Source organism: Pelecanus crispus, chromosome 21 (assembly GCF_030463565.1).
Source record: "Pelecanus crispus isolate bPelCri1 chromosome 21, bPelCri1.pri, whole genome shotgun sequence".
Lineage (NCBI taxonomy): Eukaryota > Metazoa > Chordata > Aves > Pelecaniformes > Pelecanidae > Pelecanus > Pelecanus crispus.
In genome coordinates, this window is record NC_134663.1 from 900,461 (window position 1) to 923,108 (window position 22,648).

Below are 22,648 nucleotides of genomic sequence, written 5' to 3' on the forward strand. Positions count from 1 at the left end.
CCTGACGCACCTTGAGCCCATTTCCTCTCGTCCTATCGCTTGTTCCTTGGGAGAAGAGCCCAACACCCCCTCCCTGCCCCCTCCTGTCAGGAGCTGCAGAGCGATCAGGTCTCCCCTCAGCCTCCTCTTCTCCAGGCTGAACACCCCCAGCTCCCTCAGCCGCTCCCCACCAGCCCTGTGCTCCAGACCCTGCCCCAGCTCCGTTGCCCTTCCCTGGCCACGCTCCAGCACCCCAATGTCCTCCTTGTGCTGAGGGGCCCGAAACTGGACACGGGATTTTCTCGCCGCAGCTCTGCGCGTCGCGTGGTTCGTGGGCAGGCCTCGCCAGCAGGCCGTTCGCGCCTTCCCGCGGGCGCTGCCGTGAGGCTGGGGCGTGCAGAGCGGCAGCTGGAGGGCGGCTGGGCTCCCGGTGCCCCGGGGCACCCGGCGCGGGTCTGGCTGCCCCCGGGCCCGGCCGTGCGCCCCGCGGGACGTCGCGTTCCAGCGCCCGTTCGCCCGGAGCTCCCGCCCGGCCCCGCCTCGCCGCCGCCGCGGGCCCGGCGCGCCGGACTACATCCCCCGGCGTGCCTTGCGGCGGGCGCCGCCCGGACGGCCAATGGGGCGCGGGGGGCGGGGCCGGCGCCTGCGCGGAGCGCCTGCGCGGTGCGCGGCGGCGGGGGGGCGGAGGCGGAGGGCGCGGGAGCGGGGCCGGGAGCCGGGCAGAGCGGCACGGAGCGCCGCCTTCCCCCGCCGCCAGCGGTCGCCCGCGCCCGCCCGCGCCCCGCCGAGCGCCTCCCCTTGGCCGCACCGGCCGGGAGCGGGCGGTGGGGGGGCGGGCGGCCTCCCGGGGCGGAGCCCGGCGCCAGCGGCGGGGGCGCGGAAATCGAGGCCGGGGCTCCGTCGCGGCCTGCTGCTGCGGGAGGAGGCGGGGAGGCCCGCCGCCACCGCCGCCCCCGCCGCCGGCCTTTGTCTCCGCTGGGCTGGGTGGACGCGGCGGGGGCAGTTAGAATGGAACAGACTGAAGGTGAGGGCGGCGGGCGGCCGCGCTGGCGGGCGGCGGGGGTGGCCGCGGCGGCGCCGGCCCGCCCGGGCTTAAAGGGGCCGCGGCCGCGGCCGCCATGTTTGCTGCCGGCGCTGCGGCGGCGGCGGCGCGGCCCCCGGGGCCGCCCCCGCGGAGGGAGGGAAGGAGGGAGGGGGCGGTGGGCTCCGGGTCGTCCCGAGCCGAGCCCGCGGGCAGGGCCGGGCCGGGCCGGGCGGAGGCCGCCCGCCGTCTCCGTGAGGCGCGGAGCCGGGCCGCAGAGGGCCGGGGCGGGCCGGGCTCCGTGAGGCGCAGCGGGACCCGCGGGCTCGTCCCCCCCCCGGCTGCGCTTCGGGCAGGCGGCGGCCCCCAGCGCCTCCTCGTCCACGCCCCGGCCGGCGGGCGGTCCCGCGGCGGGGAGCGGGGTTGGGCGCCCGGGCTCCGGGGCGAGCCCCAGAGCTCCTGGGGGGACGAAACCTGGGGTGCAGCCTGCCCTGCGCTCTCCTGAAACGATGCGGGGCTGTCTCGGTGAGCGAACCGCGCACTTGTCAACTTCTGCTCAGCTAGGAGGGTTTCAGTGCGCGCTCTTCAGAACTGCATAGAAGTGGAGGATTTGTTGCTGCTTGGATTTTTTTTTTTTTTTGAGGTACTGTTGCATTGTACTCTACTTTGTTCTGTGTCTCGCTCTGCTCTCTCTTGACTGTCAATACGCTCGACAGTTTTAATACAGGCTTAAGGTTTTCAGTTTGTAGTTTTAAAAAAAAAAGTAATGATAACACATTTTTATATATACCAACCAACCCAAAAGACAATGTAAAGTAGCCTGTAATCATAGTTGAAGAAAAAGCTGTAGCCTGTTTTGATGACTGTTTAGGTCTTCAGTGGCTTACTGTAGAGATGCACAAAGAATGTTTTGGCAGTTAGATTTAAAAAAACCCCACAACTGCTTGAAAAGATTTTGCTCCAAAAAGTGAGTGTATGCTTTATGAAGGTATAGACTAAGAGTAGAGGATGATGATCAAAGACTGCATGTTTTGTTTTAACACAACCGTGGTTTGCATTTTTCAGTTCAGCAAGTTTGCCTGAGTTTGAGGTGATGCACATGAGATATGTTGCAGTTATTACACTGGTTTTGATATGTGAAAGCGTGTCATGACTCTTACAATACTTGGTATTGCCAAAGGTCTGGCTGCTGGTTTTACGTGAATATCAATCCGTGACTCTCCCTGAAGAAAGAAGGTTTTCCTCCATGTTTCCTATTTGAATCCAAAGGCTCTAAAAACAAATGAGTATTTAAGCTCATTTTCAAGACTAACCACTTCTCTCTTTTTTTTCTTCTTTTTAACGTGTACCATTTTCTTTGCTGCTGTCCAAGTTGTTTCTTTCCATGTCACCATGGGAAACTTCTTAAAAGTGGCCTTATCAAAACCATATTACAGTCATGACTGTTTCTTCTGGCATTTAAAAGAAAAACAAACCACCTTTAAAAAGGTATACAGGGAAGTAGTCAGCCTTACCACATGCTTTAAAGTTTGTCAAGAGGCCTCTGATTCACCATCGGTGTCTGCCAGAAGAGACTGCTCAGTCCAGCTGAAGTCAGTAGAAATCCACAGGCTACAGTTTTTCTGCTAATGAATCTACGTGCTGTTGAAAAACTTGGCATTGTCTTAACGTACGTAAATAAAACTTTCCGTGCATGATCTCTTAAGGACATCCAGAGCAAAATGGGACAAAGCAGACTGCAAATACTGGATGCAGGAATCAGTAAGAATAATTATTTTGTTTCTGTCTACAGTTTGTATAATTTGAACACCACAGGATGCTGTTACAGTTGATCAAGGCAGCCCTCCAGGTGATTTTTGACATGACTGTAGAAAAGGTGTGGGTATGTTCAGCTCTCGTGAGGAGTTCGGTGGCAGGTGTGTATGCTGAACTCCCGCGAAAGCCGAGTTGCATATTTTATGTGGTTCCAGCTGGGCAGTCTTAAGGTTTTGGGAGGAGGAATGGAAACACGGCAGAAGTTGATTGCATCACTTGAAAATCCCAACCAACCTAGCCTGTTCTGGCCAAACAGCTGTCTGCTTGTAAAGCACATAGAGCAGTGAATGTTTATTGAGAATAGTTGCTGCGTGGATTAGACCCTTGAGATGACCGGTACCAGCGCAGGTTAGATCCAGGCAGACACTGGAATGAAATGGCACAGAAAATGGTGGTAAACGTGTGTGTGGTGACTCGGGTAATGAAGGGGTGGTAGGACACAAACAGATCTTTCGATCTCTCTCATTTAGGTCTGTGTGGACAGGAGCTGGGTTGTTGTTTGTGTGTAAAGATGGCCTAGAACTTCTGCTTTCAAGACTGTTGATAGAAAGTCCAGCTCAGGGTGACAAGGCAGTGACACTGTTCGCTGAGCATGTAAGACTGACTCAAATTATTGGTTTTTCAACTCGGGCACTGAGCCAGTAGGACAGTTTCTGTTCCCCCAGCAGATACTTTCCGTCTATGTAAAATGCCTTGCCTCTTACAAGTGCTAACCTGAGTGCTTTAGGCAGGGCGACCCCCATGGTGGTTGTCAGCAGAAAAGGGTAAAATTAATTCAAAAAGGTTTTGTGGCAACTCGGTTTAAAATATGTGCGTGCTACACTTTTTATCAGTAGGTGTTGTGTCAGCTCATCACCGTGGTGGTAGCCAGCCTCGGATGAACAGGCGGCTGCGCTGGTCCGAGCAGGGTTCGTCGGCTGGTAGCAGAGGGCAGAAGGCGCGCAGAACCCCGTGGGTCTCAGTTGTTTGGGGAAAGCGCTGTCGTTGTACACTGGCTTCTGGCGGCCTCTGGCTAGCTACGGGCAGTTCTCAGAGTCCTGCATCCAGCAGGCTTTGGAGACAGTCCTTCCTCCTCGTACTTGGGAGTTTTTACCTTGGGCTCCTGTTCCGTGATGAGCAGCGGTGGGTGCTTCTGACATTTAGGAAATTTCTCTTATGCATTGCATGGTTACCGTATCTTTTCTCACTTTTTTGAGCTCTTCCTGATTGAGCAATAATATGGTGGATAGATGCATGTTTGTGTATTTTATAGGTAAGTCCTACCGTATCGCTGTATTTTGTGCAAACCTACAAAGCTCCTTCTTTGGGAGGAAGAAAAGCTTTCATCAAATGGGATCAGCATTGTTCAGAATTGTTTGATAATCTGAGAGGTCAGTTATTACTTAGTCTACTGCAGCATGAAAGCAGTATTTGAGAACTTCCTAAGTGTCTTGTGTTCCGAGAGTAGAGTTGCAAAATACTCATGCTAAAAATGGCTTTAGGCAAGTGCAATTGGTGGTGAAAAACATGAACCCAGAGGATTCCTAATCTCTTTGAAACTTTCCCATGACTGGGCACTCACTGTTGAAGGTGTAACTGATGTTTTTTTTTTTAGTTACGCTCACTCAAGCTAAGAAGCTCTGGATGGGAAGTGAAACACAGTGTTCTTTCTTAAATTAACACTGTTTAAGAGCTCTATTAGGTTGACCTACCTTATCTTGTACTGCTTATATTTTTTATTTCATTTACTTTGAATTGTGACTTTCCCATGGGCTACATGAAAATATTTGCTCGAACAGTGTCCCTGTGTAGACTCTCAGTGTCTGTAAACAGTCCTGTTTTCCTGCTCAGTCAGAAGATTCTACAAGTGTGGGAAAGGACAAGTATGGAGTGCTGGCTACCCAGTTTCACAGAACAAACTCTTTTTCTCTCATTAGTTAGTTCAGTTGTGGTTTTGAAGGTATTGTTGATTTCAAGTTCAGCTGCTGTAAAGGATCAATTTCTTATAAACCTTGAAATAATTAAATAGCTTCTTTATCTGTTGGTTGAGTTCCAGTGTCTTATCAGTGCAGTATCTGTTACAGGTTGTATTTGGAAGCTAAATTCTACAGCTTGCAGGAGGCTGATACTGTAATTTAATAATCGCTGTTGTAGTGAGAAGAATTTACTCTGAAATACTTTTCTGCAAGATCAACACATAGCACTGAAAAATCACTTGTGGTTTTAGGTAGTGTTCCTTTGCTGAGGAAGGATAGGTATGACTCTGGAGCCTGTTGTTGATATTTCAATGACAATGGGGTGTTCTTTGCATTAGCACTTGGGGGTGACTTTGACAAAGCAATCCATCCATAGGTTTAAACGTTGAGATTCCTGTGCATTCAGGATTCATTGTTTTGTTCTATTATTTCGGTAGCTCCAGGGGCTGGCCTTTCACTGTAACACAGCCCAGATGCTGCTTCACTGGGCAGCAACTGAGAAATGAACAAACTGATGCAGAGTTTTGGAAAGGAAGAAGAATGGGAAAATCTGGGTGTTAACCATGATGACAGCGAGAGACTCGGAAGGAAGAAGCTCTCGATGATGTAAGCTTTGTGGGAGAACAACCTCTTGTGTTTTAAGACTGTTGAGTGTAGCAATTGAGTGAAGCAATAATCCTTGCTTCTGCAGCCTGCCTAGGAAGATAATGAGGCTGGTGTACAAATTGTCCCGACTGAAACATAGGCTAGCATTGAGGACTCTTTTACACAGGTGAGCTCCAGAAAGGAGTTACTTGTGGAAAAAAAAAATCATCAAAACTATTTCTTCCACTGGTAACTCTTAAATCCAATGCAAGTAGAGTGTTTTGAAGTTCACTGATCCACAGCTTTTGTCACGTAACAAGATGAAGTACGCTGATGGCTCTTCAGTCAGTGCCTGTGGAAGCGAGTGCATTGACAGCGTTAGGAGCAGTCACAGCTGGGGACTGGCTGCTGTGAAGAGCGATACAGTGTGGGCAGACTGCGACCTGGAGGGCTGCATGTGGAGGAGGTAAGGGAGCAGACGCCATCATGCAGCTTTTGAGTTCTGTTAATACCGTGTCTGGCTCTCATTAATACCACTTTGTGGGATAGTTATACCAAGGTATCAGCAGAGAACTTCTGCTTCTCAATACTAGCAAAACTGCATTTTTGCTGCTATACCTTATTTCAGCCCTTCTGAGAAAAATAAGCTGTCCTGGCAAGAGCATTCTTTGTCTGAGTATGGGTAAGGACTTTTGCTGCCTACGTTGATGAAGTATTGCATCTTACTGTAGACCCAGACAGACGTGACCGTGACGAGAAGCCTGTAGTGTTGTCACAGCTTAGTGCTCTAGCCGTGTGACAGGGAGTTCTTCCTATGAGGAACAGGGCTGAGGCTCATAAACCATCTTTGTTAAATCACTCAGCAGTCTGTAGATCACAAACTTTCGAATGATGTTTATAGGTGCAGTTGGCATGGGTGAATAGGAATAGCCTAATACAGTACATTGTGGTCGGCCAGATGTGTGCATGTAACATCCCAGAGAAAAAGAAACCTTGCTGTCCTAGTGAAATGCTGCACAAACTAGTTTGGGTGATATCCCAACTTTTTAAAGTGTGGAAGCTCTTTTAAGGAAAGATCGAAAGTTGCCAGTGTGATGGAAAAAGGTCTGTTCTTATTTGAAAAGAGATGGGATAAGGTGATGCTTTTTAGGACAGAAACATTTTACTTAGGCTGTTGTACAATTTCAGTGCTTCTCAAACTTAAATGTTTGGCTGTAGATTGTACGAACAGCTTTCTAGTGTTCTGTATGCAGCCTCACCTGATGCTGTGGCTCAATTTTAGAGAAGTCTTTAAGGAAGATTTAAATGAATTCGACATACCAGCCTGGTAACAGATGAGGATTTCTGTAACATTGTCCACAGCGACATGCCATTAAACTGCTGCCGGAGGAATGAACTGGATAACCAAATCACGTAACGCACAGGTCACGGCAGTAGGAGGGAGGGTTTTTTTCTCCCTGATGCAGCAGTTGAGGCACAAGTTCTCGGTCTGTACTTGCTGAGTTGTATGACTAGAAGATGGTTATACAGATGTACAGTTTCAAGGCAGTCTTCTGAATGTAAATGCCCACTGCTGATTTGAAAAGCAAGGTTCGTGGAGGCTCTAAATCTGATGGTGTTGTCTGGAGGAGGATTAGTTGTTCTGGTAGTGGCAGTGAGGTTTTTTTTTCCTCTTGCACCATGAGATACTTGCTTGTTAGAGGAGCTGTCCTGTTTAGTGAAATGAGTAGTCTGCCTCGATATTTGACACTGTAAATAAGGCCAAAGAACCTGCACCTGGGGAAAAATGTCTTTTAATTGAATTATCATCCTTTCTCTTCCCTCCCAAGAGAGAAATGAAAAGCGTTAAAATTATTTTACCACATCAGATTAGCATCCTCCAGCAGGACCCAAAACTTACAGTTTCCACTCTTAGTCAGACTTATAAGCAGGAAAACATAAAGCATAATTATTAAAATGCCATGTGACATTAGCAAAGTTATATCCTTAATGAAGCGCAGAGTGCTGTGTAGTTTTTTTGTTTTGTAGAGTTTCACTTTCTGCAGGTTGATTTTTGCTTTTTATAGTTCTGGTGTGGCCACACCAAAGTTTGGGTCCCGGTGTGATATACTTTAACAGGTCCCTTATTTTACATTCTGGTGCTTAGTTCTAGTGAACTAAATGGATGGTCTTACTTTCAGATTATTTGGGTAAAAGAAAGTGATTTCATTACTATTAAAAGAAAATAACAACAATAAAAAAACTGGGAAGATGAGAGTAATTCTAAAATTTCTTAAACTATTTCTGCTTTGACTCTGTCCAACCAGCAATGGATGTGCCAGGATGACTGAAGCACTGTTGCAGTTTCTCAAGATAAGTTGTTGTGTTTTGGGTTTTTTTTCCAAGTATTCAGAAGAAAAAAAAAAAAAAAAGATTTAGTGTGGTTTTAGTAACAAATAAAAGCAGCCTAGGGTACAGTTTCTTACTAGTGTGAGAAATCTGTTGTTTGCTCTTCAGTTTGGCAGAGGTAGAGTCACAATTAATTGGTAAATAGATCAAACAGTCCCACTTCCTCTTCCTAGAATGGGTGGTGGTTTTGTGTTTTTGACCTTGATACGCCACCCTGCTTGCTCCATGTGCTGTCCCTCAGATATGCTGTCCCCTCGACAGTAACATTTTTGTGCTGGTTTTGTGGCTAATCTGCAGAGAGCTGCTGGAGAGAAGAAATGGTTTTACAGCCACGAGATTTAAAAGTTACTGCAATTAGAGAATTTTGCTGCATAGCATTGTGCTATTAAGTTGTTTCCCCAAGTCGCTTAATTACAGTGACAAATGTGCCCCTAGTTGATTGCACGGGGCAGTAAAGCTGAATGCAAACATCAATATAACCTGACTGTGATGTCCGCAAAACATAGAGCAAGATTCTGGTCAAGTTCTCACTTGTTACTGTTATAACTTCAAAATTTTTTTTTTTTTTTCAATCTCAGAGGAGGGAAGTGTTCTTAGTGTTTTGAAAACTATTAGATAAGGTATTGAGATGCGTTGCACTGGGAGGGTGAGAATTCAATGTGGGCAGGGTTATATGTAGATTCTTATTATGAGAAGTATCTGTGGGATGTGTTAATGTCATTTCAAACCCTGACCAAAAGGGCACAGTAACCCTGTTTTATGCCTACACAGAGACAGAATAAATAATACAGAGCTATGTTTACTTTGGAAGGGCTGAATTGACCTTGCTTGGAAGCAAACTTGTATTTCTTACCTGAAGTTTAGGTCACTGTATATTTCTTCTGGTTGAACATTGAGATTATGTAGGTGAATGCAAAAGACTTCTCTGAGCCAATAATTGAGTTTTGGAAATCTAACTTTGGTTTAGTCTGATTTTGGTATTTTCATATGCAATGGAAAATTGAAAGGGTGTATGACAGCTTTCTCAGCTGTAATCTAATTCTGTGACTAACCTCAGGTTTTGGAGACCTTCTGATGCTGAGGCTGTTTTTCTCTCCCTCAGAACACATAGTGTTTAAGCCCTAAGTGTTTAATATTAAAATAAGGTGGAGGGGCGGGGAGTGAGGAGTATAACCGTCCTCGCTAGCTGCTGAGAACCAACCGGTGCAAGCTCTGCTCTGCTTTTGTGGGGAGGGAGGAGGTTGGGAAACCCCATCTGAGGCTGTCACACCATCTGAACTGGTTTTCCCAGCAGCTGAGGTGGAATGACCTATTCCCTTTAATTGTGCCATTGTTCAGCAAAGGCCATGGCTTAGGTCTGCTGCTGGCGTAAGGGCTACTCTTCTGTCTCGCATTTTGGCAAGGAGGTGGGAAGGAAGAGAAGAGGTTTCTCTCTTGTCTTGAGTGGTCTTCCTGTGTTTTTTCTGGCTTGCAGTGACCATGGTGTCAAGAGAACTTGGTACCTTCTGTATGCTTGAGGGTCAGAGCCTGCTGTCTTACTGCTTTGTGTTAGAGTAATGCTTCCTAGCGCCAAACTAGGAGGGCTGTAGAGAGTGGTTGGAATTACAGCGCCGTTATTCTGACTTTGTGACACTTGGGCTCATAGGTTTTGAGCACTTGTAGGTGCTTATCACATTTCTTGAAATGCCTTGGAAAAGAAGAAAGCGGTCATGTAAAAAAGCTGTTCTGCAGAAATGTGTAAAGAGCCCTTTTTAAAGATTCAGCAATACCAGTCCTCTTAAGTCCATGAGAGGGTGGCTACTGAATGGAGAGGGGGAAATTGGTCTTTAGAACCCTTTTTTTTCTCAACAATTTCATTTGCTTAATTATTATCTTTTGATTTACACTGACTTCTTATTTCCCTTCCCCTGCCTTTAGGCCCTATGAGAAAAAGGGAAAGCTAAGGATGCTGGAGCAGAACAATGGATTTCTCTTTCTCTTTCATGCAAGGGATCATGGGAAACACAATTCAGCAACCACCTCAACTCATTGACTCAGCCAACATCCGCCAAGAGGATGCCTTTGATGCCAGCAGTGACATTGCTGAAGATGGTGGACAAACGCCATACGAAACTGCCCTGCAGCAAGGCTTTCAGTACCCTACGCCCACGACGGAGGACCTTCCGCCCATCACTAATGGCTACCCACCAACAATCAATATGTACGAACCTCAAGCCAAATACCAGACGTACAGTCAATATCCCAATGGTTCGGCCAATGGTTTTGGCACAGTCAGAAACTTTAGTCCCCCAGAGTATTACCAAATGGAAAACTCTAACGCAAGGCCGCACGAAGTTCTGGAAAAACCTTCCCCTCCACAGCCGCCGCCTCCACCACCACCTTCAGTTTCACAAACGGCGATTCCAAAGAAGACTGGCTCACCAGAGATCAAATTAAAAATAACCAAAACTATCCAGAACGGCAGGGAATTGTTTGAGTCCTCTCTATGTGGGGACCTTTTAAATGAAGTACAAGCGAGTGAGTATGCTAAGGCGAAACATGAAGGGAGAAAAGAGAAAAGGAAAAAAAGTAGCAAGCATGACTCTTCCCGATCGGAAGAGCGCAAGTCGCACAAAATTCCAAAATTAGAACCAGAGGAGCAAAATGTAAGTGGAATAATAGTTTCAGCCATCTGTATACCTGATATTGTTGACGGAGTATCCATACTGAAAGTCACGAGGCTTTATTTACTTGTCACATACTCAATAGGAGGTTGCTAGGAACTGTATTTCTGGAACAACACAGTTTTGGTTAAAAGACTGCATATGAAAAACAAGTGTTAGAAAAGGTTATATAATATTTTTTAATATTATTTAGTGTTTTGGCATGTTCAGAGTTTGCTACACTTTGGACAGTGTTGAAGATGGAGCTTTTGGCCAAAAGCATGCAAGCGTACACATTCCTAAAATTGCCTCTCAAAATAATGCTGGGTTATTCAGTGGAAAGTCGGGTTACTTGGAGTATTCAGCACTGCAGCTTTTAGTTAATTTTTGAAAGATACTTTAAATATCACGGTGATGTACAAAACCCAAGAGCTATGTAGCATATGTAGAAGCCAGTAGAAATTAGTATTCTAAAACAGTAGGCAAATTAGAAGTACCAGTTGACTCACAAACTTTGGGAAAAATTCAATATTGATGTCTATTACAGTTTCTGTCAAGTTTTGTAATACGGTTGTACATATACAGGGTGTGTATATATATGTGGTGTTTTAACTTAGATTCCAGGAAGTAGACACGCAAATTACTGGTCTTCAGTACTCTCAGCCATTCTTTTTTCTTCAGTTTTATAAGCCACTTCTGTTTCCTTTTCTCTTCCTTATTCCTGCCAACCGTGTGATACTGCTTTCTGTATTTCCCAGTTTGAGGGGAATGGGTAGCAGAGAGGGGTGGCGAGTGTCAGGAATGGGGAAGTTGCTGTATCGGGCCAGGACAAATTGCCCACCCGGGCTGGGCTGTTGCAGTGTATAGCGGAGTTCTTGTCAGTTCCTGTGAAACCCCTTAATAGCTGCTGCTGTTGGCAGGTTTGGGAGAAGATCCTGTCCTGGATCAGGACTCTGATCTAGGACAGCAGGTTCATATGCTTGATGTATTATTATTATTATTATTGTTGTTGTTATTTTTAATGGAAGATGCACTGGTTTCACACACACACACGCACACACACACCCCCCTTACCAGGAATATTTACAAGTTCTATAACTGTTATATCTCCCTTCTGGTAAGTGGACCTCTTCAGGGGTCAGGTTGGTGATGTACCAAGATTTTGAGTTTCTACTATATTTGATTACCATAGATGACTCTAATGAAGCTCAGTAAGATCTTAATAAACATTGTAATCCAAACTTGAAATGGACTGTCCAATTAAAATAAGAGCCATACGTGACTGCATTTGATATTGGAAATGCTGTTTGAAGCCGCTGTCAAGTGGCCGTAGCGGCTGACGTGCCCAGCTGGCAACCTGCTAGCGGGAGGCAGTGGTGGGAGGGCAGTGCCTCCCTCGCGCCCGCGTTTGCCTGCACACAGAGCTAGGAAGAGGGCTCTGTTCTCAGCGTCAGCTCCCTGCTGAATGCCTCTGCCGCTCGTATGCTGTTCGTCCACCTGTCCTCTGTTTGCTGCTGTCATCATACGTTTATCCCCCAAGTTTGACTTAAATCTCAGCGAGTTTGGCTCTTTTCGGAGTTCAGCTAAAGACACGGCTCTTTTATCCAGGCTTTCTGGCCTCTTCTCCAGACTTCGTCACCCCCCCCATCAGGCTGTCAGTTTTGCCTTACCATTTTGTCCTCCCTCTTAGCAGGGACTCTGATTCTACTCTTGCAGCTTCAGCTGTGCCTGTCCCTCTGTTTGACTGGTGTTACTTGGTTGTCACGAGAACATAGTTTTCTGTCTTTCCCGGTGTGCTGTCTTTCCCAGACTGAACTAAAACCTTGCCTCCCAAATTCCAAGTTCCGAGTCATATGTGTCATCCAGAATTCGCCAGAAATCTTGGTCTTGCTTTTGTCCTCCTTGTAGCTTCCATTTCCCTTTCAAAAGGCGTCGCAGTAAAATCTTTCGTGTTATTCGCCCTTGTTTCAGACAGCAGATCACTGTGACATGAACAGGATTTTGTGCTAGTGGTTTTCGTTATGAATTACCCAGTGCAGTCTTGGTTTCATCCTCCCACCATTTGGCTTTCCACTACACGATTTCATCTTCATGTACGTTCATCATGTACACTTTTTGTCAACTTCAGTATTAACGGTATGAGACTTGTAACTTAGGATTGTCTTAATAGGAACAAACAAAACTTGTGCTACAACGGTTGTTTTACGCATCTATACTCAGCACGGCGATTTGAAAGTAGGGTGATCTGCAGTTGTTTCCTCATTCTGACGCTGTAATCTCTGTGGAAGCCCCCTGACTGTGGGGAGATGTTCATACTTGAAAGGCTGATCTGAAATGAAAATGTTATAAAAACATTGTTGAACTTTAAGCTCTGAATGATTGTTTTAAGAATAAGTTACTCTGCTCATTAGTTGCATTCTGTGAGGAGACGGAAGTTTGCAGTCTGTGGCATCAGCTTGGCTCTTCTGGCAGGGGTGAAGTTTCCACTAACTCACTGTAGCAAAAGAAAGGCAGGAGCCATTGCCATGCTTCCTGCTGCAGCGGGGAGGAATGATTTCTGCCCAGCAAATATTAATATGGTCGGTCTTAAATGGTCGTTTCCTCCAGACAGCTCTAAATGAGATTCTGACCTATGCCAGAACTGACCTTCATTGTTCTAGATGATGTTTACATGTGTGCTTCCTAGTTCTCTGAGCTGAAGCATGCAGTATTGATAACACGGGCTCTTTGTTTTAAACGGACTGGGTATAATTTGGATTAACAGCGTTATTAGTTTCTCATTGCGTGTGTCCGACGCCTCTTTTTGCTGCTCTTTGAGTCTTTTGACTAATGACTTCTTCTCTGCTATGGTAAAAGCAAATGTCTGGTCTCTGTCTCGTTAGATAGCTCACGGCCCACCTCTTATCTTCTCACGTGCTGTGTCATCACGCTGCCTATCACGGCCACTCCACCGCTGATGTCAGCTTCTGTTCACTGGCGAGCCCTCTTCCGTCAAAACCTTTTCCTGTCCTGCTCTGCCAGAACAGACTGCATGCGTGCTTCAGCGTGGCTTGTAAATGCACTGTAGGATTTATGTTGTTGACTTTTGATCCTCCAAATATATTTGTCAACTATTTGCAATTTAACATTGATTTTACAATTTTCGTATGGTATATTAAATATGATTTTTGTAATGTAGTTTTTGCAAATAACTGGTATCCAGTGAGACTAATCATGTTACTATGGATATCCTTCATATGTTCTTCTCTGTTTCTTTGAAGTTGTATATTAATTTAGTGGAAAGTTATTTGGGTTTACTGTCCCTGAGTGTATCTTCTTCTATCACCTGTTACAGGAGAACATTGTTGAATGTAGGTGTGATGGTAATGAAAATACTGTAGGGAGAAAAGGTATTTTTTGACTGTGATGCTACTGTGTTTTGAACTGGGCATAAGGAGTCATCATATTCATATTTTCTGGGTTCATGGTTGCCTTTCTGTGAATTATTTTTTCTGCCTGGGTTCATTATTATGCTTTTTTTTTGTTTGTTTTACTGTCCCCTTACCTTGTTTATGTTTGTTTTCCTTTTTTCTCTTCATTGTTACCCATTTCCTAGAGACCAAATGAGAGGCTTAGCATGCTATCAGAAAGACCAAGAGAAGATACAGTGTTGGAGGAAACCCCGGTTAGTACATATACTAATTAATACTTTTTGAACTTCTAGTGTGTTACTATTTTTGGACTAATTATTATATGGATCCTTTAATTTGTCAGATAAACTAGTTGCCATTTCTTTCAAACTGTTAGTAGTCATTACTGCATCAAAACATCTCTTGTCGTAATGTATTTATAGCTTTATTTTATCCAAAAGCAACATTCTTAATCAACTTATGAAGCAGAAACTTTTTTGGGGTGGTGGTGGAGGTTGCTGTTGTGTGTCTTGGTTTGTCAGTGACTATCTTGTGTAAATCCTCATTGTATGTAACTCCTTTCTGTCATGTTTCTAAGACATGTTTATCTCATGTTAGATTCTCAAACATCAGGGGTACCCGAGAGGAAAATAACAAGTCCCTGTGGATAGCGTGTGCGTCTCTGAGTACATTAAATTGTCTTCTGTGGCTTTAAGCTTGCATTTTCTTTGTAGGTCCAGCAGTTCTTGCCTTCTCTTCCAACACAAGTCACCCATGACATCAAGTTTCAGGTTGGCGATCTGGTTTGGTCCAAGGTGGGAACATACCCGTGGTGGCCTTGCATGGTTTCATGTGATCCACAGCTTGATGTTCATACCAAAATTAATACAAGAGGTAAGGGAGGAAGATCTTTGCCAGAATATATCAAATGTCTGTAGTTGTTCCTTTATTAAAAATATCTTATCTTTGAACTCCCTTTGCAGGATGAATTCTGCTTGTGTGTATGCTAAACAGGACTATTCCTGAAATGTATAAAACTAGTACTTATTAAATGACCTCTGCAGATGAGCCTGTGCAAACTAGGCTTTTGCACAGATGCTCCCACTTTTCTCAAGTCAATCTTTTTATGAGCAGACACTGATAAGTGTGAGAGTGTTCAGTGTGGGCAAGGTATACTTATCTTCCCATTTTAAGCTGTTCGGAATCTAGGGCTGTCTTATTTCTAAACTTTAGCTAGCTGCTTCCACCTGCAGGAATTGAGTGATGTGGAGGAGGAACGCGTAAGCTAAACCAGCAAAGTGATGTTGATAAAACCGCTGACTAGAATTTTTCATTTTCAGGTGCCCGTGAATACCATGTTCAGTTTTTTAGCAACCAGCCAGAGAGGGCGTGGGTGCACGAGAAGCGGGTTCGAGAGTACAAAGGACACAAACAGTATGAGCAGTTATTGGCTGAGGCTGCTAAGCAAGCCAGCAACCACTCTGAGAAACAGAAGGTATGATGAACACTAATTGTGTAGAGGGTTATCTGCAGTGCCCGTGTAAGTGGAACTCTCGTGGGGCAGTTCTGAAACACTGTAGTACTTTACCCTGTAAAGGGTTGACTGCATTTCACTGGCAGAAGTGTTTTTTGCCAAGATACCGAAAATGTTTCCATACTCTTACGACTTCCATGTGAAAAGGCTGATAGCTGAACCTACTTTGTCGATTCCTCATGGTGGTAGTCATCCTGGGCATTGGAGATAATTTGATATCTGTGTTAGAATATTAAATAAAAACAGTACCTGTGTGTTCACTATTAACCTGTTCTTTGGAAAATACAGTTTATTTTTAAAGGACGCTCTTCCAGCCCCTGCTGCTGGTGGATATGTTCTTTTCCGTTGTTTTATTGGAAAGGAAGTGTTAGCTACAGGAATTACTTACTGTGTAGATGGACTACTTCAGTCAATATTTATGCTATTCAAAAAATTGATGTGGAAGGAAAAGAATGTTTATAGAAAGATAAAGAGGATTTAAAAAGTAGATGAATTAGGATTAATTCTGTGTCTAATAACAGAATTATGGGCTTGAATATTGCCTGTTCTTGTCTCTAGTGAAGTTGTAACTCAGGGCAGACACTTCTAATTGTGATGGTTATAATGATCCAGCTTGAGTGTCTGCTTGTACTCTGAGCAGGGGATTCGCTGTCCACCTTTCAAAAATGGAGAGCAAACTTAAATCTGATGCCTGAGAGATTTACAGAACCTCAGGATTGCATTTTAAGTGCTGTACATGGCAAAGTCTTCAGTGTAATTAGCTGCTTGTCTTTGTTCCTTAAGATTCGCAAACCAAGGCCGCAAAGAGAGCGTGCTCAGTGGGATATTGGTATTGCCCATGCTGAGAAAGCATTGAAAATGACTCGGGAAGAAAGGATAGAACAATACACCTTCATTTATATAGACAAAGAGCCAGAGGAGGTTTTGTCAAAAGCCAAAAAGACTGCTGCTTCTAAATCGGAGACCAAGAAGAACCGACGACCGAAGCCAGCATTGAACACCCAGCCAGAACATGCCAACGTGGTAGCAGCATCACCTTCAAATGCTGAGGTGCGAAGACAAAGCCAACGGAGGCAGTCAAGTGTGGAAGAAGAGGAGCCACCTCCTGTGAAAATCGCATGGAAAACAGCTGCAGCTAGAAAATCCTTACCAGCTTCAATAACCATGCACAACTTGGATCTCCAAAAATGTAACATGTCTCCAGTTGTTAAAATTGAACAGGTTTTTGCCCTTCAGAATGCTGCTGGGGATGGAAAACTCATCGATCAATTTGTTTATTCCACTAAGGTATGTACTTTGTGTAGTGACTCCTCTTTGCTCATAAATTATTCCAGGTCTGTCTTACTGTGGAGCTTAAACTTGTGTCCACCAAGCTTTTGCAATACACGTTCCTTTCATTGGAGAGATTAAATCCAACAGAAGATAGATGTGACAACAGAATCTTTTAGTGCACTGAACTCTTAATTTCAGTGCATCCAAAAGTCTCTGGCAGTAGCCACTTTGATTGGGGGCAGAGGAGCTCCCTGCAGATGGTCGCATTGTTGCTCATAACACATTCAAGATATAAAAGCTGTTTAATTCCAGCTTCCTAGTTGAAATAATCCAGAAATTCTCTGTAAATCTTAAAAACAATGGATTTGTGGGAAACAGATGAGATGACAAAACTGTTAATAATGTATTAAAAATTAATAACTACATTTTGTGTAACAGACTTCTAAAATGAATTCTGCCTCCTAGCTTCCTTCAGGCGCACAGCAGCTTCTCACAGTCAGTGTAAGGAAAAGGTTTAGGACTATTTCTCTGCCTCCTTCTTCTGCCTCTCTACCTGGAGGGTATTTATTCCATCCTAAGCATTAGAGAGAAGGTAATGTTTAGAAAAGTCACTGGAATTTTTTTTTTTTCCTTGCGTGTAAGGGGAGATTGAGAGGGATGGAAAGTTCTGCAAGGAAACAGCTCAGTAGTAGATATCATCATGTGTACGTGTCGCATTGAAGGGCGTTGAATGTTTCTGTTGTGAGACTTAGGAGTAGATCAATATGCCTGCTAGAATCTTTTCTTCTTTTTCTTTTTAAGGGAGTTGGTAACAAAACAGAAATAAGCGTCAAAGGACAAGAGAAACTTAATTCTTCATCAAATCAGAGAAATGAAAAAGCAGTGGTGCAAAATGTGTCCTCTCCTGAAACGACTTCTGGGTCAACAGGTAGGAAAAATTGCAGAATCCTTGTCTGAACCTTAGCAATCTAGCATTTAAATTCAAATATCAAACCCAACATTTTCTCATTAGTTAAAAATGATTATTAACATCTTCCTGTTTACATAATAGTTGTAGAAAGCACGGCTACTATAACACATGGTGAGCCCAGATGCTTGAGAAACACAGGATCTCTTGGTGATGGGATTAGCTGGTTTGGCCTCTGAACTTTTAGCGCCTGCAACTTGCAGTATCTAAGTCAACATATCATGGAGAGCAGATGGCAAGTTGTTCTGGAAGACAACATAGTGGATGTGTATTAGCAGAGTATTGTAATGGCTTTTGGCACCAAAGGTAAAATACAACAGCTGGGATCAAAGGAGGAGAATCTGGAAGTGGCATAGTTCAGTAAGGAATGACTCTGAATCAGGATGGGTGCTTTCCTAGACTTTGAGTTCCTGCTTGACCTTTGTAAAGGATAGTGATTTTTTTTTTTTTTTAAACTGCTTCAACTAACTCCATCAGCAAAATGAGATAATGCTTGCCTTCTGAAGGCATTTTAGGGGCCCTGTCATAAAGCACTGAATTTTGAAGTATTATGTCTGAGGGAAAAGAACCACTGAAGCAAATAATGGAGCTTGAGGCTGAAAAGGGAAAGCCTGGAACAAGCTATTTGAAGTTTAATTTGTAGTACAGTAGTAGAGAAGAATGAGAAAGATAAACTGAATGAGTGCTTTCTAGACTTGGAACAGAAAAACATTTTTTTCGTGTTTTGATTTTTGAGAAATAGCTAATGGGAAATCTTCCAAAGGGATTGAGCTTTTTCCTGCCAGCAGAAATTTCTGCATGTCTGCAGTATGCCCTCTCATCATCCTCAGGAGGAGACAGATACCCTTTGGTGAAAGGATGGAGGTTCCTGAAAAGAGACAGTTTTGAGTCATCCTAAACCAAGAGCTTTTCAAGTTCCTCCAGTCCCTATAGTGACTTCTGTTTTTCAACCACAGATTTTGTACAGGCCATGTAAAATCCATTAACTATTGCATGTTTGTTACTGTGCTTGTAATTTTCTCCTCAGTATAGTCTCAAACATACGTAGTTTTACATTGGGTATGTAAAAGTAAATTTTAGGTTGCAGCAGATTAATTCTCTCTCAGTAGGGTGTACAAATGCTCATGGTATGGAAGCAAAAAATGATTGAAGATGTATTACAGTGCACATGGTAAAACCCCCTCTTTCCTTCTTCAGAAAAAAAATTCTCATAATGTTGCCACGTGTCACTTCTGCTTTAACTGTCCATCTGTTTGGTTATTTCTCCCTTTCAAACGTAAAATAAATGAGATTCCAGGTCAAAAACCTCAGTGGTCAACATACACGGGGTCACTGTCCTCTGCAAACACGGTTCAGTTTCTGTGCTTTTATAGCTTTTAGGTAGGCTTATTTTTATATACCTTGTTTTATGGACTGTATTTGGGGACTTTACAGTACAGGCTGAGTACTCCGGATATTCTGGTGCAAGTGGGGTTTCCTCTGGTGTTGTCGACAGTGGTTCTTCTTTCCAGTTTTAGTTGCTGTAGCTACTTCAGTTTTTTCAAACAGTTGCTACTTTAATTGCCTTGCAGGAGAGGTGATCGCTGTTTTGTTTCTCTCACCTGGGAACTAAAGGCTTCACCTTCACAATGGCTCTTCAGACGTAGGGGGGTGAGAATTCTGAGCCTCTCTTTTTTCATTTTCTTAGGTTTTTTGGATACGTAAAACTCCACCTGATAACACCCTATAGAGTGCATGAGCTTTACTTCAGTATACACTCCAAACAGTCACTTTCAAAGCCATTTCCAAAGTCCAGACAGTTATTGGTCCCCTCTCATGGAACATAACTGCGAAGTCCTTTTTTCAAATTTAAGGTCACCGGAACTTCAGAATACCTTTACGGTAAAGTATTTTACAGAATGGCTCTGGGAGTCCTTATTAATAAACTGCAGTTAGATATACAGAATTCCATAGTGCCGGGAAAATAATTCTGTAACTTGAAATCTGATAATAAGAGAACAACCATGAGAATTCATAGTGCCTCTGGTCTCCACATACAGCTGAAACAGGATTAACCTGACCTGACCTGGCCAGTAGTGAGGTAGATTGCTGGTCTGAAATCTGTCCTGAAACTCTGGATCAAAATATGCACGAAGACGGGATAGGAGAGCATTGTGGAGGTGATGCACTGGATCCTTGGAGAACAGGAAGAGGAAAAAGTGCCCGTTGCATTGATCAGTTGCTTTCAGCCAATATTAGATGCACTGAATCTGGAGTTTCTCCTCTGACACAGGACTTGCATCTTATTTCCCTTACTGCAGTGGGGCAGGACAGGGAGCAAATGCATTATTGATTAAATGAACTGTTTGGTCACACTTGCTCAAATTTGCTTTAAGCTGCTTCAGAGAATTTTGGCTGTACACGAAGGTGACAAAAGATGGCCCCTAGCTTTAGTGTTGACATCCATCATAGTTGTGTGTGTCTCTCAAAGGATGCGTCTCACTGGAACCAAAAGCTACATGTGTGCTAACATGAAGGATGTTGAGCCGAGTTACTAATTTCTGAATTATTAATAACTCATGGCTATTATTAATTAGTTAATACGCTGTAAAACTTTTTGTCCTTTGAAGAAAAAGACATTTTTTTCCCCTCAGAAATACAGTTATTGTAAAATGACAACTTTTTCAACGGGAAAGTTTAGTTACTGAGCCACGCAACCTTGATAAAAATGCTCATCCACTTAATCAAGATGAATCTTCATTTTTTTTCTGGAGTCCATTTGAAAGGCTTTCTTTTAGTGTCTGATGAAAGCCTGCCTATCTCTAGATATTTTATCTCCTAACAAGAAGATGCAGGTTTACAGCTTCTAACAGTACATCTATCTGGCACAGTAAGCTAACTCCTGTTCCCAAGAGTTTGTATTTTTGCTTGGAAGAATATGAGGTATTTTACATTCATGTCGTCTTTAGGTGAAACGCCCAAACCCAAGAATAATGCTTCACAACAGATAATTGTAAATCTTCAAATTGCAGTTTTCTGTCTGTACAGCTCTAAGTGTGTACTTTGTTTCAGAAGTTGCACATGGTGTTAAGTGTTGTGTACATGTTTCTCTATGCCCTTTTTGGAGGTACTGCAGCATGAAAGGTCTTCTGATTTTGCCAATCTTAGTTGTCAAAAAACCAGTAGCTCCTACTTCATCTCTTGAAATGTCACAATAACCTTCATTAATCGGAGTTTGTTTTCCACGGTAATATTTCAAAAAACTTGTTTTTCACTTTAATTATAATAACACATCACGATCACTGCTTCTGTTTGTGCTGAGTTTTTCTTCACCCCTTGAAATTTTTAGTTGAGCATTCAGAATTCATGTTGATGGCACGTGTTATAGCGTGGTTCTTGCTTTAAGTTTTTGTGTTAGCCAGTTCTGAGAGAAGGCTATCCCCCTGCAGAGGAGGGGCACAGAACTGGTGTTTTGAGTGAAAACTTGGAAGCTGTGTTTTGTGTCTTGAATTTCTAGTTTGTTTTAGTTGAAGAAGTCGATTGTGAATACCTTCCCATAAACACCAAAGATGGACTATTTGGTTAAAAATTAACCAAAGTGAAGACTGTGCTTGAGAGGTGTGTTATGAAAATCTGTTTGCCCTAAACTGGATTCCAGCTTTTTGTTTCGCTCTGTTACTAGTGTCTTTTCATGAAGCTGGTCTCTCTGTCTATGGAATCAGAACGTGTTGTCTGCAACCACAGCACCAGTTGGCAAATAGCTTGGAACTGAATTTAAAAATAAAACATTCAAAAGAGGAAAAAGTCTTGGTTTCGTTACTTTATCTGTTGTTTTGGTGTTGAACATCTTGCTGTACCTCAGAAATACAAGGAATCATATCATGGAAACCTTTTTCCTTCTTCAGGTTCTGTAGAAAAGAAGCAACAGAGAAGATCGATTCGAACCCGCTCAGAGTCTGAGAAATCCACTGAAGTTGTGCCAAAGAAGAAGATCAAAAAGGAGCAGGTTGGCTTCCTCCATGTAGAGAGTTAAAATATATTGTATTCATAAATGTTGTGGCTTATATTGGTGCCTTTTTATTTTTCTCCATTTTTCCCCATCGGGTTTCGTTTTGGACTATCCTTCATGAAATCCCCTTGTCAATACCATTGCTGTGACTCTGCTACTGGCATCTTCACAGTATCAGTCAGGCTATGGAAAATGGGAACTCAATGATGCAAGACTCCTAATGAACCTGCCATGTTTACTTTGAGATTTCTGCTATGAGCAAAATGATCTTGTTTCAGTAATTTCTATTTGATGGAATTGCCACCAGGTTCCTTCCTTTTGCTCTTGATTTAGCTGCTGGTTTGTATTGAGGTTTTGTTTTTCAAATGAAGTTAGACTGATTAATCTGACCACTCTTGAAAATGGACTTTAAGAATGATTTAACTTAAAGATGAATAGTCAGACTTTTATGTTGGCAGACATCAGCAAAACAGATCTTCTGGGATATACGTTTTTTTTCCCCTTAAGTAGATCTAACATGTACAGGGCATTCCTTTAATCTGGATGTCAGACAGACAAATGTTGTTGCTTTTAAAAAAAAAAAATTATAAAAAATTCTGCGTGGGAATGAGTAGGAAAGTTCAGTGGATGGACATTAATATTAAAAACGGAATATACTTTTTTAACAAGTTTGTCAAAGTTGTTGGTTCTTTTCCTTACATGGTTGATTTTCCCTCTTCAAGGGCCTGTCCGCTTGAAACCTGAGAATTTTATATAAAATGTTCCATAGTATAGCTTTTACCAGTGAGAATTTTTTAAAAGGGACAGTCAGGCTAAAGATTTATATGGGAAGGGGGAAAATTGTTTTTATCTCTTTTATTTTAATTTATTCTTTGCCCTTTATGCTTTGTTTTGCACTTCATTCACTTCAGAGATTGAAAGTGGACCCAGTTGCGCCCTTTTTTTTTTTTTCCATATTTTTCTTTTGATGCCATAGCATTTACATCTGTGTTCAGCAGAAGAATGCTCTTAACTCTAGAAAGTTTCTTGCTGAAACTTTAAAGCAACTTAAATGTTGGGCGTAAGATACCTGACGTAGTCCCTTAAGCCTCTTGTCATGAGGTGTTGCAGCCT

General features: G+C 43.4%; 1 protein-coding gene across 6 annotated transcripts in view; it reads left to right on the top strand.

Annotated features, from left to right (window-relative positions):
- The first annotated feature begins 930 nt into the window (after nucleotides 1-930).
- NSD3 (nuclear receptor binding SET domain protein 3) overlaps nucleotides 931-22,648 on the top strand; it is a 47,070-nt gene continuing 25,352 nt past the window's right edge. For 4 of the 6 annotated variants that reach the window (XM_075723963.1, XM_075723966.1, XM_075723968.1 and 1 more), the window contains exons 1-9: nucleotides 992-1,003; nucleotides 5,208-5,821; nucleotides 9,661-10,388; nucleotides 13,981-14,049; nucleotides 14,509-14,668; nucleotides 15,115-15,269; nucleotides 16,092-16,595; nucleotides 17,382-17,508; nucleotides 21,432-21,532. In XM_075723963.1, the coding sequence (XP_075580078.1) occupies nucleotides 9,705-10,388; nucleotides 13,981-14,049; nucleotides 14,509-14,668; nucleotides 15,115-15,269; nucleotides 16,092-16,595; nucleotides 17,382-17,508; nucleotides 21,432-21,532 (1,800 nt within the window). In that variant the 5' untranslated portion in view covers nucleotides 992-1,003; nucleotides 5,208-5,821; nucleotides 9,661-9,704. Of the gene's footprint in view, nucleotides 1,004-5,207; nucleotides 5,822-9,660; nucleotides 10,389-13,980; nucleotides 14,050-14,508; nucleotides 14,669-15,114; nucleotides 15,270-16,091; nucleotides 16,596-17,381; nucleotides 17,509-21,431; nucleotides 21,533-22,648 lie in introns of all 6 variants that reach the window. The other 2 variants (XM_075723965.1, XM_075723964.1) reach the window with 2 other exon arrangements.